This window comes from Beta vulgaris, chromosome 9 (assembly GCF_026745355.1).
Source record: "Beta vulgaris subsp. vulgaris cultivar EL10 chromosome 9, EL10.2, whole genome shotgun sequence".
NCBI classification, from domain to species: domain Eukaryota; kingdom Viridiplantae; phylum Streptophyta; class Magnoliopsida; order Caryophyllales; family Amaranthaceae; genus Beta; species Beta vulgaris.
Genome location: NC_079210.1, coordinates 5900297 through 5919496, shown reverse-complemented (window position 1 = coordinate 5919496; position 19200 = coordinate 5900297). Strand labels below are relative to the sequence as shown.

Below are 19200 nucleotides of genomic sequence, written 5' to 3'. Positions count from 1 at the left end.
CCCCTTTAGGGTAACTTTTAACACTTTTAGGGTAACTTTTTTCAGTTTTGGGGTAACTTTATTATATTAAGAGTAGTTCTATATATTTCAAGGATAACTTTATTTATTATAAGAGTAACTATTACCATTTTTAGGGTAACTTTTACCATTTTTAGGGTAACTTTTAGCACTTTTGGGGTAACTTTATATGCTATAAGAGTAACTTCTTCCACTTCTAAGATAACTATAAAAAAATATCAAAACAACAATAACTCGATTTATCAACACTTGCAATAACATTCAATTTCGCAACAACAAATGCTTGATAAAGAAAAAGCAAATTAACTATCAATAAAAATACAAGAAATTAAGAACTGTATATTTCTGGTTCGATATGTGATTGTAAAAAAAAAATCACGCATGGATTCATCATCATTGATATAAACATATCTCTTCATTTTTGTCCAGTGCAATCCAAATCTGCTACAAATAATTCAAATAAATACATTAATTATGAAAAATGTGAATGAACTTTCAAAATTCCAAACCAAATAGATCGAATTTGAAGACGGCAAATAATTCAAAAACAACCACAGAGTTCATCAAATTACTTATAGGATACATTTTCAAGAAATTATGGACAGAGTAAGCAGTAATGTACAATGGACAATTTACTGTAGCGAATTTACTTCCAATATCACATTCTCATCCTTGATTATTTGCACAGCTCTTTAGAAATGGAAAATGAAGATCTCAGCAAGCTTGTCTTCAGAAATGGAAAATGAAGATCTCTTGGCAATTTCGATTGAAAATTACTAGATTCATCCAATCTATATTAACAAGCCTATTTCATTCATGAAATTAGATGAATAACCTAATCAAAGGTGAGATTCGAGAAATGCCATAGATCAAAATTGTACAACCACTTTTAATTTGAAAGAAATATTTCATTCAATCTATATTAACAAGCCTATTTCATTCATGAAATTGGATGAAGAACCTAATCAAAGGTGAGATTCGAGAAATGCCATAGATCAAAATTGTACAACCACTTTTAATTTGAAAATTGAAAAGAAAAAATACAACATGAAATAATTCATACTTCCATTTCTGAAGTTGCATACGAAATAGCAAAGCAATCTCGAATCAGATGCATGAAAGTTGATAAATTTCTTTCAATATCATATAATCAACAATTAAACCTATGTAATTCATTGAATTAAAAATTATGAAATTTAGAAACGAACCTTTTAAATGAAAATATTTCATTTAACAGAGGAAATCTTACTCGAATTTTCATCTCGATTTTTGAATTTTCGATTTGCGTTCTTGCATCGCTCCTTCAATTTACGTTTTCGATTGATTGTTATATTTTGTTCTCGCATGATTTGTGATTGGAAAATCGGCAAGTTTTCTCAAGTAGTTTCAAGCGAATTTTGTTTTCATGGTTCAAAATTCTGCGGATTTCTCTTGGATTTGCTGATGATCAAGTTTTCTTTTCCTAGAAGGAGAAAGGAGAGAGGAGAAGAGGAGAGAGAAAGTTTGATATGGAATAAACGAAGGAGAAAGGAGAGAGGAGAGAGAAAATTTCTGAGTTTCAGAAGATAAAAGAAGGAAAGAGAGAGGAGAAGAGGAGAGAGAAAGTTTGATTCGATTTTTTGCTCAAAACTGATCCGTGAATTTCGTCCGTTAGATTATACTATGGATAATCTAACGGTTGAGATTGCTTATTTTCAGTTTTCAGATTAGATAGTGGTTTTCACAAGATCCCATTCCTATATATATATATATATATATATATATATATATATATATATATACAAAATTACAATGACGAGGATACCCTTAATATCCTCTATTAGAATATGCTATGTATCTAGTTCTAGTTATGTACTTGTGTTGAAAATTTTAATTTTTCAGGAATTGATTGAAAGTGCCGTTTGACTATTTCTTATGAATGAAATCATTTTTTTTTTCATGTAAAAAAACACTTATTCCCGTTCCAAAATCGAAATCCAAATTTGAAATTTTAAACAAACCTCTAATTGGTTATAAATTTATAATCACAATTAACTTTGATTGAAAGAAGCCATTAACGTTTAAAAAAAAAAGAGGTTCAGATGCCATCAACATTTAGAAAAAGGAGCTTTAGAAGCCATTAACAGTTAACCCCCCATCAATACAAATAGTCTGGCCAGTGATGTATGAAGCAGCAGGCATGCATAGGAAAGCCACCACAGAAGACACCTCTTCCGGCTCTCCTATCCGTCGCATAGGAGTTTTACTTTCAACACGTTCAGCAAATCCTTCTACATGTTCAATTGCCTGTCAACAATTGTAATATATAATTAGGATCGGGAATTGAACAACAGTTATTATATTTCCCCCGTTCTAAAATAAATAAAATGTAGGGGGAAATCACAAGGTGATAAGGATTAATGAGAGGATTTATTAATACAATCTTTTTTTCAATCTCTTTTCTTAAATGTTGATATCTTTTTTTCCTAGGTCAAATCAAAGAAGTGGATAACCAAAGAGATGAGAGCAAATTTTATAATTCTTAGACATCTATAATTCCTGAACAATAACACAAAATATCTATTAACAGCTTTTCAAACTTTTGTAGTTTTGACCAAGTAAAAATCTATTTATTGTGAATCTAGTGTATGTGTTTTAAGGTAACTCTATTTTAGGGTTGGCAATAACCGTATCGCGTTCGAATCAGGTTATCAGTCATAAAAAGTGTTGTTGATTGCTCCAAGTTCGAACCTTATTTTAGTTGGGGTTATAACTTTTAGGGGTAGTTCTTGGCCCATGCAATTACGGCGATGAGATAGGACCTCGAAATTATAAAGGTCCCAAAATATATCTAATTTTAATTGTTTGAAGATAAGACAAAAGAAAACATTTGGATTAGTAGTAAAATTGTAAAGGAAGGAACAACGAGAACATGAAAGTCATCAAAGTTTTGTTGTTTAAACTTTTGAAGATAGTCGTTATTAGGCAGTTGTAAATACGAATCTTATACTTCTACCTTTTTTGAACTACAAATGAAGAACCTAATTAAAAAAATTGAGCAAGACCCCATTATTTTTGCCCATATTTGCTCCGCCCCTGTAACTTTGGATTTTTGTCATTTGTCAAATTGTTTTAAGATTTTGTTACAGGTTAGGCTATAGCCAGGCCGTATTGGGTTGGCTCTGGTTCTGAGTGTAGCCATCATGTGTTGGGTGTAGGTTCATTCAAGTCTTTACTTATTAGGTGATTCTCGAGTCAAGTGCTATTCAAGTTTGGATCTCGATTTCATGAATCAATTTGGGTGTCGGGTTAATTTTTGGTTGAGTTAAGTTAAGTTTCAACGATCATATATTCAGGACTGATCAAGTCGGGTTATGCTCAATTTTGGATCGATTACTCAGATCAAACAACTCTTGTAATTTCTCTATTAACAATGACCCTTTTTATATAGAGTATGCAGTGCTATTTTTTGTTAATTTGAAAATTATTCTCTTCCCTCTAAACTGGACATGTATCTAAAGTCTCAATGAGTTTCTCTCTCATGTTTTTTTGTGAAATCATATAGTAACTACTGCTATATTTAGTGTACAAAATAAGTGTAACAAGTAAAAAAAAGAAATTAAAGTAATAATTCCTTCGTTCTAAAATAAATGAGGTGTAGGGAGGCTCGAGAATTTAGGAGAGGAGAGAGATTGACAATATAAAAAAAAGAGACCCATATGATGAAGAGATAGATAGATTTAAATGCCAAATAAAATAACGTTTTATTTATTTTGAAATGTGTTTCTGTCTAGAAATTAAGGTTAATGGTCTGTGTTGAACAAGTCCTTAGGTCCGAGCTAGGCTGGATATCAGTTCACCGGAAACCTGCAAAACACAGAAAAACTACCCCGGGGGTTGTTCCGGGATCGCCCCTCCGACGCTCAAGTCAGTTGATGATTGAGGTAGAAGAGAGTCTAGAGTGAGAAGCTCAAGTTAGTTAGGTGAGTATTCAATACCTTTGCATTGATGGGACAAGAGGTATTTATAGTGGTGAGAATTTCCATAAAGTGGTGTGCTGGACATGACAGCTCACTTGGGGATTGGTGATACCTTTTCATAGGGTGATTCTGGTGGGACCCACGATCCTTAGGTGGCGGTGCCACGTGGAATGATTTCCTTGGAAGGATTTAATGGGCCCAAACATTTAGCCCCACGCCGGGAAGGGCAGAAGGGCCGTCCGACCGGGTGAAGCCCCTTGGTGGCGTAGAATTCCTTCATCTGACCAACCTTAGTAGGGAAAGCCAGAAGGAGACCAGGTCGGACACGTGCCGACCAGGTCTTTGATCCGCAGGTTCAATTAGACCGACCTCCATGAAGGGAGATCAGAAGGAGACCAGGTCGGGAAGGCGCCGACCAGGTCCATGATGTTCTCCGGTTCAATTAGGCCGACCTCCATGAAGGGAGGCCAAAAGGAGACCAGGTCGGGAAGGCGCCGACCAGGTCCATGATATTCGCCGGTTCAACTAGGCCGACCTCCATGACAGGGGGGTCAGAAGGAGACCAGGTCGGGCAGGCGCCGACCAGGTCTGGGATATTCGCCGGTTCAATTAGGCCGACCTCCATGAAGGGAGGCCAAAAGGAGACCAGGTCGGGGAGGCGCCTACCAGGTGCTCTTAGCCCCAAGCAGCCCGGACAGGGACTAACGAGCCTTGAGGAGGCCGACCAGGGGCTTTCTAGTACTTGGTTGCAAAGGGGAGTTGTGGAGACCTGGTCGGACAATGGGCAAAGTAGCTCCATACGACCGACCAGGTTCCAGATTGACGGGCGCCGCTCGGACAGGGGCTAACATGCCCTGGAGGGGCCGACCGGGTGCTCCCTAGCATTTAGCAAACTTGGCTAAGTGAAGGGAACAAGCAGAGACCTGGTCGGGCAAAGTGTGATGGAGCCCCAACTCGACCGACCGGGTTCCGGATGGGAGGGTGCTGCTCGGACAGGGGCTAACAAGCCCTGGAGAGACCGACCAGGTGCTCCCTAGCACTTAGCAACATTGGCTAAGTGAAGGGAACAAGCTGAGACCTGGTCGGGCAAAGGGTGATGAAGCCCCAACTTGACCGACCGGGTTCCGGATTGGAGGGTGTTGCTCGGACAGGGGCTAACAAGCCCTGGAGAGACCGACCAGGTGCTCCCTAGCACTTAGCAACATTGGCTAAGTGAAGGGAACAAGCTGAGACCTGGTCGGGCAAAGGGTGATGAAGCCCCAACTTGACCGACCGGGTTCCGGATTGGAGGGTGTTGCTCGGACAGGGGCTAACAAGCCCTGGAGAGACCGACCAGGTGTTCCCTAGCACTTAGCAACATTGGCTAAGTGAAGGGAACAAGCAGAGACCTGGTCGGGCAAAGGGTGATGAGCCCCAACTTGACCGACCGGGTTCCGGATTGGAGGGTGCTGCTCGGACAGGGGCTAACAAGCCCTGGAGAGACCGACCAGGTGCTCCCTAGCACTTAGCAACATTGGCTAAGTGAAGGGTGCGAGTAGAGACCTGGTCGGACGGGGTGATGGAGCCCCAACTCGACCGACCGGGTGTTGGATTGACGCTTGTTAAGCCCGAGAGGGTGGCTTTGAGCTGGAAGCCAGTGGCTTGCCACATGGCGCTTCTCAGCTGGGTAGTTGAGCTGGATGGGACTTTCTGGAAATTTTGACGTTTCATCTTCCATTGGCCATGTGGAGGCACCTGATAGGTTTATGGAGAGACGCGTCCCGAGGCACGCCTATATATTTGTACGGAGAGGAGAGAGAATTCATTTGTGCAAAATCTTCTAAAAATTCTTCACTTTCTCTCTCTAAAAGCTCTCGCTTCTCTCTAAGTTTCTGCAATTTCTCCGGTTTCCGTCGTCCGACCAGGTACGCTCTTGCTTTTTTAGTTTTATTTCGCTTTTTCTTTTCAATAACCTCGGCCGACTCCCTTGTCAATACAATAATGGGAGAATCGTCCGAGTCGGTGACACCTCCGACCTCACCTCCCTACAATCGGTTCGAGGAGGTGAGGGGGATGGGAATAACGTTGGTGTCGACCTTAATAAGTTGCCCCGACCCCTCGGCCGTTCTCCTGACGCGGTTCTGCTTCCGAGCCCCTCATCGTCACTAGAGGAAGAGGCCGAGGACGCTGTTCCCTTCCCTTGGGAAGTGTCCCTGGCCTTTTCTTCTAAAGCCAGTTACTTAGATAAATACCTTGCTGATGGTGTAGTGAGGGTGACGATGTCGGATAGCGAAGAAGTGTCAACCTCTGGCCGACCGGAGTTTCCTGACCCGGATCCGAAAGGAGGACCGGGGTCTAAGTTTCCGCTCCCTGCACTGATGAAGGCCCTTCTTGATGACCCGAGGGGGCAGGCTGCAAGGTTTCAGATAAGGGACCCCTATATGCTTGTCCGACCAGAGGCCCATCATACTGTTCTCACTCCCCCTCCGGGCTGTCGCGGTTTATTACAAGTCTATGGAGATGGGGCTCCGGTTTCCGCTGACTTCCTTTGTGAAGGACCTCCTCAACGCATATAATCTGTGTATAAGCCAAATCTCTCCGAACTCCTGGGGAGGAATTGTTGCGGTTCAGACAGTATGTGCTATGCTGAGTGTCCGACCGACCATCACTAGGCACAAATGTTTAAGTTGGTCGAGATGTCGCGGGGAAATGGTCCGGTTGGTGGTATTTTCAAGCCCGACAGGGTTAAAGGTAGTCTCGACTTGCCCACTTCTCAGAAAGGGTTAGGAGGGAGTTTGCCTTCGTCTTTTTGGAGGGGACTGGGGGATCCCACAGTCCGACCGGATGTCGAACCCAACCACGAGCTTAACTTCAGGGTTCCGGAGATGTCCGAAAGGAAGCCATTGCGGCATTTACCTACAAACCGAGGCCCAAATTGTTCAAGGGGGGAGGTTTATGTTGCCAGCAACTGGATACCGAGCTGCCGCTTGTTCAAGAGCGAACACTTGCTTTCAGCGGTCGGGCTTAGCCGGACATTCCCCAGGGGTAATCGGCCGAGGGGGTCATTTTGCATGTTGGTTTATGTTTATATTGCAACTTCATAACAATATGTTTCTCTTTGCAGCTTGCTCCTTGACGCGTCTTTTGGAATCCGACCCTGAAATGGCTGAGAAGTTAAACTATGCAGCAATGAGGGCGGCCCAGCTCAAAGCCGAGTTGAAGGCCAAGAAAATCGGAGTTCCCAACCCTCCAAAGGTATGTCTCGGGTTTTAGCCGAGTACTTTTTCTTGCTAGTTCCGAGCTGATCTTGAAATTTTGCAGGATCCGTCGAAGCCCAAGGCTTCCAAGAAGAGGAAAGAGCGGGATCCTCAAAAAGTGGCCAAGACTGAGAAGGCGTTGGCCAAGTCCCAGGACGAAAAGGCTAAAAAGGCCAAATCAGTCGAAGTCAATAGTCCCCGACCGGAGGAGCGGGCAGACAGGTCTGAGGGGACTCGGATTTCGGTCCACTCTGAGGATTTCCGACCGGTTCAGAGTCCTCAATATACACCGGCCACTCCTCGCCCTCATGATGACCCGGAGGAGCTCAACCTCGCGTTGGCCAAACCGTTCGCCGAATTGGATGCCCACGGGCTCGACACCCGCTGGATGAATGCGGTCGAGTGCCTGTACAGTCCCACCGACCGGGAGTACATTGCGCAGTCCAGCGGCCCGGAGGAGACGAACGACCTCTTCCGCAGCTGGGTTGAGGTGAGCCCTTTTCGCTTTTAACTTCGCTATTTTTTTCTTGCCAAGTACTGAACCTTTTTGTTATTGTAGTTTTCTGCTCGGCTTGTCAATGTGGCTCGGAACAAAGTGCACTTGGCCGACAAGGTCTCCGACTTGGAGGCTCGAGGCAAGAAGCACTATGAGGAGCTCCGCGCTGCCAAGGAGGGCCAAAGGATAGCTGAAGCCGACCTCGTCAATGCCAAACGCTGCATCGACCGGGACCAAAAGGACTTCAAGGCCGAGCGGGAGCAGTGGGACTTGGCTAAGCAGAAACTCATCAAGGAGAGGGATGAGGCTGTGATTGCCAAGACTGCTGCCGAGGCCCGAGTGGTGGAGGCGGAGAGCCAAATCACCCAGCTGCGATTCCAACTTGCTGAGCTGGAGAAGGCTCCCAAGACCGAGGACCAATGGTTTGCGGGTTGGAAGGAGACCAAGGCCTGCGAACTGTTCGTCAATGAGGTCGGCTCAACTGCCCAGAAAATGGGGGTAGATGACGCCCTCAAGGGATGAAAGCGGCCTTGGAGAGATCTCATCCTTTCTTCTTGGTCCGAGGTCATGGGGAGCTATGAGGCTCTTTTGAAGGAGGAGGATCAGGCCATACTCTCCGAGCTGCAAATCGCCCTCTCGGATGATGATGATGATGATGATGATGAGGATGCGGAGGCAGCTGAGGAGGATCAGGGCCAAGGGGTGGCCAGGTCTGAGGAGCACCATGGGAGTACTAATGATCAGACCGACCCCCCTGTAGCTTAGGCTTTGCTTTGCCTTGTATTGTTTTTCTTTTTGCTTTTAACCTTGGTAGTACCAAGGTTTTAGGATGTAATATTTTTCTAACTTTAATGAAAGTCTCTTTTATTTTATCCGAGCACCTTTTATTATTGTCGATTGCAATTTTTGCTTCAAGTATAGATTCTCGAACTGGTTAAGTTTTGCTTGATAATGCTGGTCGGATTTAACTCGAACAACTTGTGGTTGAAACTGGTTAAGTTTCGAAGAATATAGTTGTTCGGACTAAATTCGAGCACTCGAAACTGGTTAAGTTTAATTCGAACAATTGAAATGACTGGTTAAGTCTTTTTATTAACTTAGAAGATTGACTGGTTAAGTCTTACAAACCGAGTGACTACATGCCACGTCTGGCCAGTATCTCGGCTATATGCCCCTAATTGCAATTGACTATACATAGTATTTCTTTAGGTTGTCCAGATTCCATGGCCGAGCAAGTGGTATGCCTTCAGGATTCTCGAGCTGAAATGTACCAGGCTTGATAACTTTGGTTACTTTGTAAGGACCATCCCAGTTGGCCCCTAGCTTGCCTTTCAGATGTGATAGCCCCGTAGCTTCGACTTTCCTGACCACCCAATCTCCGAGCTGGATCGGCCTTGACTTGACTCGACGATTGAACTGCCGAGTTACTCTTTGCTTGTAGCGGATCGACCTTAACAATGAGTTGCCCCTTGTTTCTGGCAGCAGGTCGAGGTTGACAGGCTTTTCTTCTTCATTTTGCTCGAAGTCATAAAAGGTGATCCGAGGTGATGGGATACCGACCTCTACGGGCAGTACTGCCTCACTACCATAGACCAGTCCGAACGGGGAGTGTCCCGTTGGCTTCCTTTACCGTTGTCCGAGCAGACCACAAGACTCCAGGCAGGTCGTCACCCAAGCCCCTTTCGCTGCGTCAAGGGATTTTTTGATCCCCTTGAGCACTATCTTTTAGGCCGCTTCGCTTGGCCGTTATTTGTGGTCGGGACACGGCAGAGAACCTGGTCTGTATTCCAAAACGAGCACAATATTCCCGAGTTGGTCCACTGTTGAATTGCCGACCATTGTCCGAGACCAGGGCTCGGGGCACTCCAAACCTTGTGATTATGTTCCTCCAGATGAAGGCTTGGACCTGTTTGTCAGTGATGGAGGCAAGGGGTTCGGCTTCAGTCCACTTGGTGAAATAGTCTATGGCCACTATCAAGAACTTCCGCTGACCCGATGCTGGTGGGAACGGGCCGAGCAGGTCCATGCCCCATTTGTCAAATGGTAGAACTGCTTGAATGGGATTGAGGGGGGTAGCTGGGGATCTGGGAATATCCGAATGGATTTGGCAAGATGGCATCTCTTACCAATTCTTGTGCATCTGCCTTGAGGGTAGGCCAGTAATACCCAGCCCTTAGAGCTTTTCCTGCTATGGTTCTCCCCCTTGATGGCTACTACACGCCCCTTGGTGTATTTCCCTTAGGATGTAATTTCCTCTTCAGGGGTTACGCATTTCAGCAATGGGTGCGTGTATGACTTCTTGTAGAGCTGCTCGTCATGCCATAAGAACCAACCTGCTCGGTGCTTGATCCTTTCGGCTTCTTTGACATCTGTTGGGAGGACTCCATCCCTTAAGTATCCGACCACCTCATCCATCCAAGTGGCCGTTCGGTCTAGAATCGTGTTCTTTGGCATTGATGCTGGGCTGGCGAAGCACCTCCCACATGATAGTCCGAGGGGCTGACCCCTCTGCTGAACTAGCCATACGAGCCAGAGCGTCGGCTTGCTGATTCTCCGACCTGGGTATGTGGCTGATCGGAAATGGGAGAGTTTTTTGATGACTCTTGTGCCTTAGCCAGATACATCTCATATTGTCCTCCTTGGCCTCGTACTCCCCGAGACCTGACCCACTATAAGCTGGGAGTCTGATCGGGCCTCAATGGCCGTGGCTCCTGCAAGAATGCACAGCTGAAGTCCGAGGATGAGTGCCTCATATTCCGCTTCATTGTTCGACCCCAGGAACTCGAATTTGATTGCATACTCCATTTTTTCTCCGACCGGGGGCTTAAGCACTAGCCCCGCCCCACATCCTGACTTGGTGGAAGACCATCCACGTATAGCTCCCACTCTTCATTCTGGCCGACCGGGGGCCGAGTTGTGCATTCAGTTATAAGTCCGCCAAGGCTTGAGCTTTGATGGCCCTTCTGGGCTCATATTCCAGGCCGAAATCAGCCAACTGGTCAGCCCAATCAGTCATCCGACTGGAGTGGTTCCTGCTTTCTATGACCTTGCGGAGAGGCTGTCCGGTAAGGACCTTGATTTGATGGGCTTGGAAGTATGGTTTCAGCTTTCTGCTTGCCATGACGAGGGCGAAGACCATCTTCTCCACCTCACTATATTTTGCTTCTGCCCCTCGGAAGGCATGGCTTATGAAGTAGACCGGGTGTTGCGTCCCTTCCCTTTCGGCTACCAGAACAGCACTTAGGGCGTATTCGGATACGGCCAAGTATACAAACAATGTTTCCCCCGGCAAGGGGGACATGAGCTTGGGAGAGTTGAAGATGAAGTTTGAGGGAGGCGAAGGCTTGCTCAGCTTCTTCGTCCCATTCGAACTCTTTTCTCTTAAGGGCCTTGAAAAAGAATAGGCTCTTATCAGCCGACCGTGATAGGAACCGTCCAGGGCAGCTAGACATCCGTTAGGCGCTGCACTTCCCTGACGTTCCGGGGGATTTCATTTCCAGAACTGCCTTGATCTTGTCGGGGTTGGCCTCAATACCCCTTTCATCTACCAGAAATCCGAGGCACTTCCCCCTTTCACTCCGAAGACGCACTTTTTAGGATTGAGCATCATACGATACTTCCTCAGTGTGCTCAGCGTCTCCCTCATCGTCTGGTGATCAGAGTGGGCCTTGCTTTTGACGATCATGTCGTCAACATACACCTCGATGTTCCGCCCAACTGATCACTGAAAATTTTATTAACTGTCCGCTGGTAGGTGGCTCCGGCATTTTTCAGTCCGAATGGCATCATTTTATAGCAGTATACCCCTTGCGGGGTGGTGAAAGCGGTATGAATCCGATCATGTTCCGCCATGGGAATTTGGTGATAGCCTGCATTAGCATCCATGAAGCTTAGAAGGGCATGACCAGCTGTCGAATCGACTAACCTGTCTATTTTGGGCAGAGGATGGTTGTCTTTCGGACAGGCCTTGTTCAGGTCTGTAAATCCACGCACATGCGCCAAGCCCCCTCGGCTTTTTCACCAGTACTACATTAGCAGCCATTCCGAGTACTGCATTCCTCAATGAATCCTGCCTCGAGCATTTTTTGACCTCCACTGCGGCAGCTTTGCACCTCTCCGGACCTTGATGCCTTAGCTTTTGCTTGACTGGCTTGTATCCCTCCTTAATGTTCAGCTCATGACACATAATTTTGGGGTCAAGCCCGGCATCTCTGAGGCCTCATAGGCGAAACGTCCTGGTATTCCCTGAGCACTTGCACTACTTGTGCTCTTGTTTCTGGGTTTAGGGCCTTGCCCACTCTTACAGTCCGACCGGGTTCTGTCCCGATCTCTACTTCTTCGTCTTCCTCAGCTGGCTGAGGTCGTTCGTACTGTTTGGGGTTTTCTGTTATGTACACCCCCAAGTTCCTTGGTGAACTTTCTTCCCTTTTCTCTTCTTCGAGTCCTCTTGGACGTCGATCTCAGTTCTGCTCTTTAAGCTATTAACATAGCATTCTCGTCCAGCCTTTGATCTCCCTGAATTTTTCCGACCTTCCCCTCATCTGTTTCGAACTGCATGAGGAGTTGGTACGTGGAGATAGCAGCTTTTGTTTTGTTCAGAGTGGGTCGTCCCATTATTATGTTGTATGGAGGGGATGTCGACCACTAGAAAGTCGATCGGTAGGCTTCTGCCTTTGCCTTTCTCTCCCATCCGAGTAGGGAGCTTTATCGATCCCACGGGTTGTACCGAGTTACCCCCGAAGCCTATGAGTGGCTGGTCGAGTGGTATGACATCCTCTTCGCTGTATTTCAGCTTTTTCAGGCATTCTAAAGTTATGATGTCAGCGGACGACCCACTATCAACCAAGACTCGCCTTACCCGGGAGTTGGCTACCTTGAGCTCGATGACCAGGGGTCATCATGGGGTACGCTGACTGGTCGACTGGATTCCCCGAAGGTCATCACAGGACAGCCGACCGGCTTGGTTTGACCTCGAGTACTTGGTGCTTGAGGTTTTGGAGATGAGCTTTCCTGGCTCGGCCGGTTAGGCCTCCCGAGGCGAAGCCACCCGAGATGACCCCAATATAGCCTTCAGTATCCCCACTATTGGACTGACCGACCTTCTGCTTCCCCTTCTCTTCGCTCGTGTGCTTGAGGTAGCGGTTCAGCTTCCCCTGGTCAGCTAGATTGTCCAACCCCTTCTTCAGCTCCCTGCAATCTTTGTTGGTATGACCACATTCCCGGTGGTACTCGCACCACTGGCTTTTGTCCCTCCGGTAAGCTGAGGTCCGGATGGGTTGGGGATTGGGCAGCATGGACTTGTGCTTGATGTCCAGGTATATCTCTCTTCTATTTTTATTAAAACGAGGGTCGTTTCCATGATCAGTAAACCTATCCGACCTACCGCCCGTACGTTTTCTGCTGTTTGGGCTGATCTCTGTTGTTTCCTTCTTCCTTTCTCTTCTTACTTCCCTCTTCCGAGTGGCGGCAAATATCCGCCGCTTGGAGAATCTTTGAGCCTTTGCCATGGCCTCTGAGAAGGTTTTGACCTCACTTTCAGCCAATGTCCATCTTAGCCGGCCAGGTTGTAATCCGGACATGAGAGCAGCAAAGGCCACAGCATCTTGTAGGTCGGATACTTTTAGGGACTCCTCATTGAATCTTTTTATGTAGTCGGCAAGACTTTCGTTCTTCTCTTGCTTGACCCCCATGAGGTGCAAGCTAGTTTTCTTCTGCCTCTTTCCGGCCACGAACTGATGGGTAAACATATCCTCGAGTACGGTGAAGTCGGTGATGATTCCGGCCGGCAATTCTTGAAACCAATTTAGCGCGAGACCTTTCAGTGTGGTAGGGAAGAACCGACACCATGTGGCCTCACAGCTGGTCTGCACACTCATCTGGGCCTTGTACGTGGCCATATGATCTTCCGGGTCGGTTAGGCCCGCGAATGGTTCGATGAGTGGCGTTTTGACTTTCCCCTGGGTGGGGTGTCAATAATTTCTCGGCTGAACGGGGTCATGAACTTGAGACTCCCGCTGCCGAGCTTTAGCGGTTTGGACTGAGCGGAGTCACCATGCCCCTCACGCTGAGCAGCCTTTCGATCTAGGAACTGACGGGCATCATACCCCTGGCTACGGCGTTTCTCGTTAAGGATATTTCGAGCATCTTCCGGTTTGCGGCCAGGATTTCCCCTTGGCGATCTGGAGACATGGGTCTCCTCCCTCCGGAGAGCTGCTTCCCGAGGTGCAGACCTCTCGCCCAGAGGTGGGCGCTCATCTTGCCGAGGGGGGCCTCTGAGAATGAGTTCTCTCCTTAGCAGCTGACCTTTGCCGGTTAGGCTGGTCATGAAGGGAGCGAGGGTTTCGCTCTTCCCTATGAGAGGGCCTCTGGATATTGTCCTCACGTTGCTGGAGGTTGAGCTGGTTGTGCCCTTGCCCTTGCTGGAGAGTGGTCAGCATTTGCATAATGCTTTGTTGCAAGGTTTGCTGCAGCTGAGCAGCTATGAGTGCAATGTCAGCTGTGAGTAGAGGTTGGGGGTCAGCACGCTGTATTTCTCGAGAGGGAGAAGGCTGAAGTTCCTGAGAGAGCTCCAGGTTAGGGTCCAGTGTATGAACCGATGGGGATCTAGTTCGTGCTGACCTCCTTGGTTGGGGTGAGGGTTCCCTCTCAGTTTGTTGAGGTTGGTTAGATCTGTTACGGGCGTTCTTGGAAGGTGCCATGGCTGACTAGCACTGAGATTAAGTCCTGCTGAGCAGCAAGAGAGTCTTTCGAAATGGTGGCGAAGTAACTTTTTGTACTATCCCCACAGACGGCGCCAAACTGTTTCTGTCTAGAAATTAAGGTTAATGGTCTGTGTTGAACAAGTCCTTAGGTCCGAGCTGGGCTGGATATCAGTTCACCGGAAACATGCAAAACACAGAAAAACTACCCCGGGGGTTGTTCCGGGATCGCCCCTCCGACGCTCAAGTCAGTTGATGATTGAGGTAGAGAGAGAGTCTAGAGTGAGAAGCTCAAGTTAGTTAGGTGAGTATTCAATACCTTTGCATTGATGGGACAAGAGGTATTTATAGTGGTGAGAATTTCCATAAAGTGGTGTGCTGGACATGACAGCTCACTTGGGGATTGGTGATACCTTTTCATAGGGTGATTCTGGTGGGACCCACGATCCTTAGGTGGCGGTGCCACGTGGCATGATTTCCTTGGAAGGATTTAATGGGCCCAAACAAAATGGTTTAAATGATAAGTGTTTCATTTATTTTAGAATGGAGGAAATATGTGTTTTTGTGATAAGTTACCTGGTTCGTAAGAGTGGTTCTAATGAACCAAGGAGCAACTGAATTAACCCTGATATTATCCTTTCCCCATTCACACGCCAAGTTCTTTGCCAATTGGTTCATTGCTCCTGATAAGAAAGTTATGTTAGTTATATATTCTAGAGATTAACCAATTCATAACTGTTTAAGCATATGTTACAACATTTAACCATGGGGTCCAGAACTAGTAATAGTAAGTTATACCTTTTGTTGTTCCATAAAGAGAACCACCATCATTGATGGCTACAACACCAGCAACTGAAGACATGAAGATGATGTTGCCAGACCCCGATGCTTTCATTAGAGGATAGGCAAGTTGGCTTAAATGATAACCTGATTCAAGGTTGGTGCTCATTATTGTTGCATAATCTCCAGCCGTATACTCCTGTGTTGGCTTTACAATGCAAGTTCCAACATTGTTCACCTGTGTTGAAGTGATTTAATCAAAATGACACAGACAGAGTCATGACAAATGTGTGTCTGGATCCTTTAGAGTTGTAAAATAACGTTTGTCACTCGCCTATGAACATAAAAAACTAATGAAACATATTTTAAAATTGGAATTAGGACACCCACCAAGATATTGAGCTTGCCATCAAACTTGGAGGAAATGATCTCCATCAACTTCTCTCTCTCAGCTCGAAGTGTTACATCAGTAATAGAAGAACTCACTTGAAAACCTTTTGCCTCCCATTCACGCATGCGCTCTTCAAGTCTAGTTTCATTTCTAGCACATGTATGAACTTTGGCCCCAAATTTTGCTAGTTCCTCAACAACAGCTAGTCTATAGGAAAACCAAGGAGAAAAAAAAAAACTCACACTCTAAACTATATAAATATATTAAAAGGCGTGTATAAACAAGAAATCTTGTCACGTGGTGCTCTTTTTGGAGAGTTTTAGTTCATGAAATTCATGTACAATAAAAAATTTAGAAATTGTGTAGTACTCCTTGCGTTTCAAAGTGTAACAATTAGAATGAAATGGATGGAGTATATGGTTTGATCCCGAAACATCAAGTACATATATTAAAGTCTTAACAAATAGACTAAGTTGTATTTCGTGTTATTATTATAAAGTATTATATTAATAAATGAAATTTTTTCTTACCCAGAGCCCGGGCCTAATAACTAATTTGTATATAAAAAAGAAATAATTATCCAAAGACATTTAATTTTACTCCCGCCAATCGAAAGAAATTTCTATGTTGCTATCTTGTAATAACATACAGGGCCGTTTTATAAAGGATGGGATCTGTGCTAATTATTGACTTTAGTCTCTAAGATTAAAATTAATATATAAAATTATAAAAATAAATAATTATTTTTTTATTATTGTATTATTGTTTAAAGAAAAAAGTACCTCAAACATGAGTATTGGAATAATATGACCAAAACGAATATTTCGTCGATTTTTCTTATTGCACCATTTCGTTATAAATCCCTTTATTATTGCCTTATGCCTTCCCAAAAAGGAAACCCCTATCCCAAATTCCCAACCAAACAAAATAATAGGAGGGAAGAACTAATAAGTAGTAAATTGACAATAAACTCATATATGACCGACCGAATAGATCAATTAGACCCCACCGGCCACTATTTCTTTTTGATCCATATGAACCACGAAGACAGATTACAAAATATGAAGAAGGAGAGGGGAATTTGAACATGTGATCTATCTTTCACAGCACCTCAATTTTAATAAATAGGCCAAGACATCCTTGATGAAATAGTTGAATACTTAAAAACACAAAGAATTATAATTTTTTTTTAATATAATTTTGTAACTCACCGTATTATGTAAGTAAATTATATGCTAACGACTTTTAAGTATGACCCTAAAAAACAAATTTAGGCAATATCCTCTAAACAAAGATAAACAAGAAAAAAACCAAAAAAAAAAAAGCAAGTAAATTTAAAGGAAAAGAAAAGGGAGTACCCAAGTCCATCGGAGCCACCAGTAACTAGAGCGGTCATCCCATGAAGAGACCAGCGATGATCTGTTCTCAATGCCATCTTTGATCTTTCTTGCTTTGTTTCTTCACCTTTTCATCACATTCACTGTAATAATACCGTATGTGTCTAAAATGGTCCAATTTTGCCATTTTACATGTGATGTTTATATAAAATACAAATGAGATCCATTTATTAGTGGAGATTGTCGGCACGATCTAGTAGTATATGGATTATATAATATGACCTCATTTCTCACCTAGTAGTCGTTGAATTTATTTATTTATTTATTTTTCCTAAGGTGGGTAAGATAAAATGTCTTATAAGATTGAAACATTTAGACGCCAATTTCATATAGACATTTAGGAATTAGAAGGAAGGATAATTGCACAAGTAGTTTATTTTTCTAAAGTGTTTTTAATGGGAATCTAACCAGGATATTAAAGTTGGAAGGTGTAATTCTTTCTACTTGGTAAAAGCTTAACGGGGTATTATAGTTGTTGAACGTGGAGTGGTTTCTTTAATCTAATGCTAATAATGTTGGGAAGTGGGAATCTCCCCATACTACCAAATAAATTAAACGTGCTTGAGTAATGGGCCTTTAACTTTCATTATTAAGCTCATGCTAATAACTTTCAACAATATTGTTGACTCTAGCGTAAGGCTCAGACTTTCCATATTAGGCTCATGTAGGAGATCATAAATAGTGGTGTCAAAACAGGTTCTCAAATAGGTTCTGGGTATATCCACGGCGAATTAGGTCAGACCCGCACATGTCAGGATTCTGATTGTCAGTGCCCCAGGTCATGATTGGTCAGGTTTTGTTCAACTGGGTCGAACACATTTGAATCGGATTCCCGGGTGCCGGATAGGTCTGAGTGTTCCATTTACAAATCAATCAATTCCCGGATATGATCACCCATTGACATTCTTTTTGCCGAATTTGCGCAGGTCGTATTTAGGTTTCATGTATAGTTGCGTTAAGTCAAATGTACTCGGGTTGAATTAGTAATGACCTTAGTTCGATCATTGTGAAACATCGGGTCCATTCGATGTTGAACGTCAATTCAACTTCGGGTAACTCCTGCTTGGGCCATCTTGATTTTGTTATGAATTTTGAAAACGAATCATATTAATAAAAGTATTAAGATCGACATATATATATACATATGTGTGTGTTCGATAAATATATGGATGACAACGAAAAACCAATAAAAACACTATATTGATTACCGTGATGTTTAGTGTATTCTCTTAGTCAAATCTTATTTCGAATAACCAACTGAGTAAAACCACTCTAATGAGTAAAAGAGTAGAAAAACTCTTCATATGTTTTTAATATTATACATTATAACAAATGACAATAATAACGAGTAGACGATGAATCCAAACTTTATATACATGATTTATTATTATAACCATTATGATTTATATATAAGTTTGTAAATAGCTATGATGGTAATGAGGATAATTATACTAATAAACATAAAGCGACAATGATAATAGGTAAAAATACAAATAATAACACTAATAGCAACAAGGCTAACAATAGCAATAGTAATACAAATAAGAACAAGAATACTAACGATAGCAATAACAATATAAATACTAATATGTTGAATCATTTCAATATAAGATTGATATCAAAATAATTGTAAAACCAATCTAATACTTTATTGATTATAAACTAGTATAACAACTCTTAATATATTATAATACTATAACACATGACGATCATACATCCATATGTTTACAACGAAGGTTCATATGAGGCCTGAGTGATTATAAACAAACTATTTAATCAATATGTTTAATCATTTTAGTAGTACTGGTATCAAAATAATTGTAAAACCATTCTAATACTGTATTGATTATAAATTAATACAACGACTCTTGATATATTATAATATTATAACAAATAACAATCATATTGTTTACAACAATGATTCTATGACGCTTAAGTGATCATAACGAGAGTTCATATGTTATACGATAATAATAATAATAAACATAGCAACAATATATATAAATGATAATAAACATAATAGCCATAAAGTCAATAGTTAACTAGATAGTAACTTGTTAACAATCATATGTTAACTTAGCATTTAGTCAGTTACTCACATAGACTTATACCAACTTAGTAATTCACTAGCTTGTTCCTAGATAGTTGAAGAAGTTGTCACTATATAAGATTAATGAATGTATCAATATAGATTATAAGCTAATTCAAGAGAATAGTACACTATT

At 43.4% G+C, this 19200-nt stretch overlaps 1 protein-coding gene across 1 annotated transcript; it reads right to left on the bottom strand.

Annotated features, from left to right (window-relative positions):
- Positions 1-1999: 1999 nt before the first annotated feature.
- Positions 2000-17385, bottom strand: LOC104883169 (tropinone reductase homolog At2g29360). The gene is made up of 5 exons (XM_010667639.4): positions 16937-17385; positions 15578-15785; positions 15206-15425; positions 14984-15090; positions 2000-2304 (listed from the first exon to the last, which is right to left on the bottom strand). Exons 1-5 carry the CDS (start codon positions 17011-17013, stop codon positions 2128-2130), a joined length of 789 nt encoding a protein of 262 aa, XP_010665941.1. The 5' UTR covers positions 17014-17385; the 3' UTR covers positions 2000-2127.
- Positions 17386-19200: the final 1815 nt, after the last annotated feature.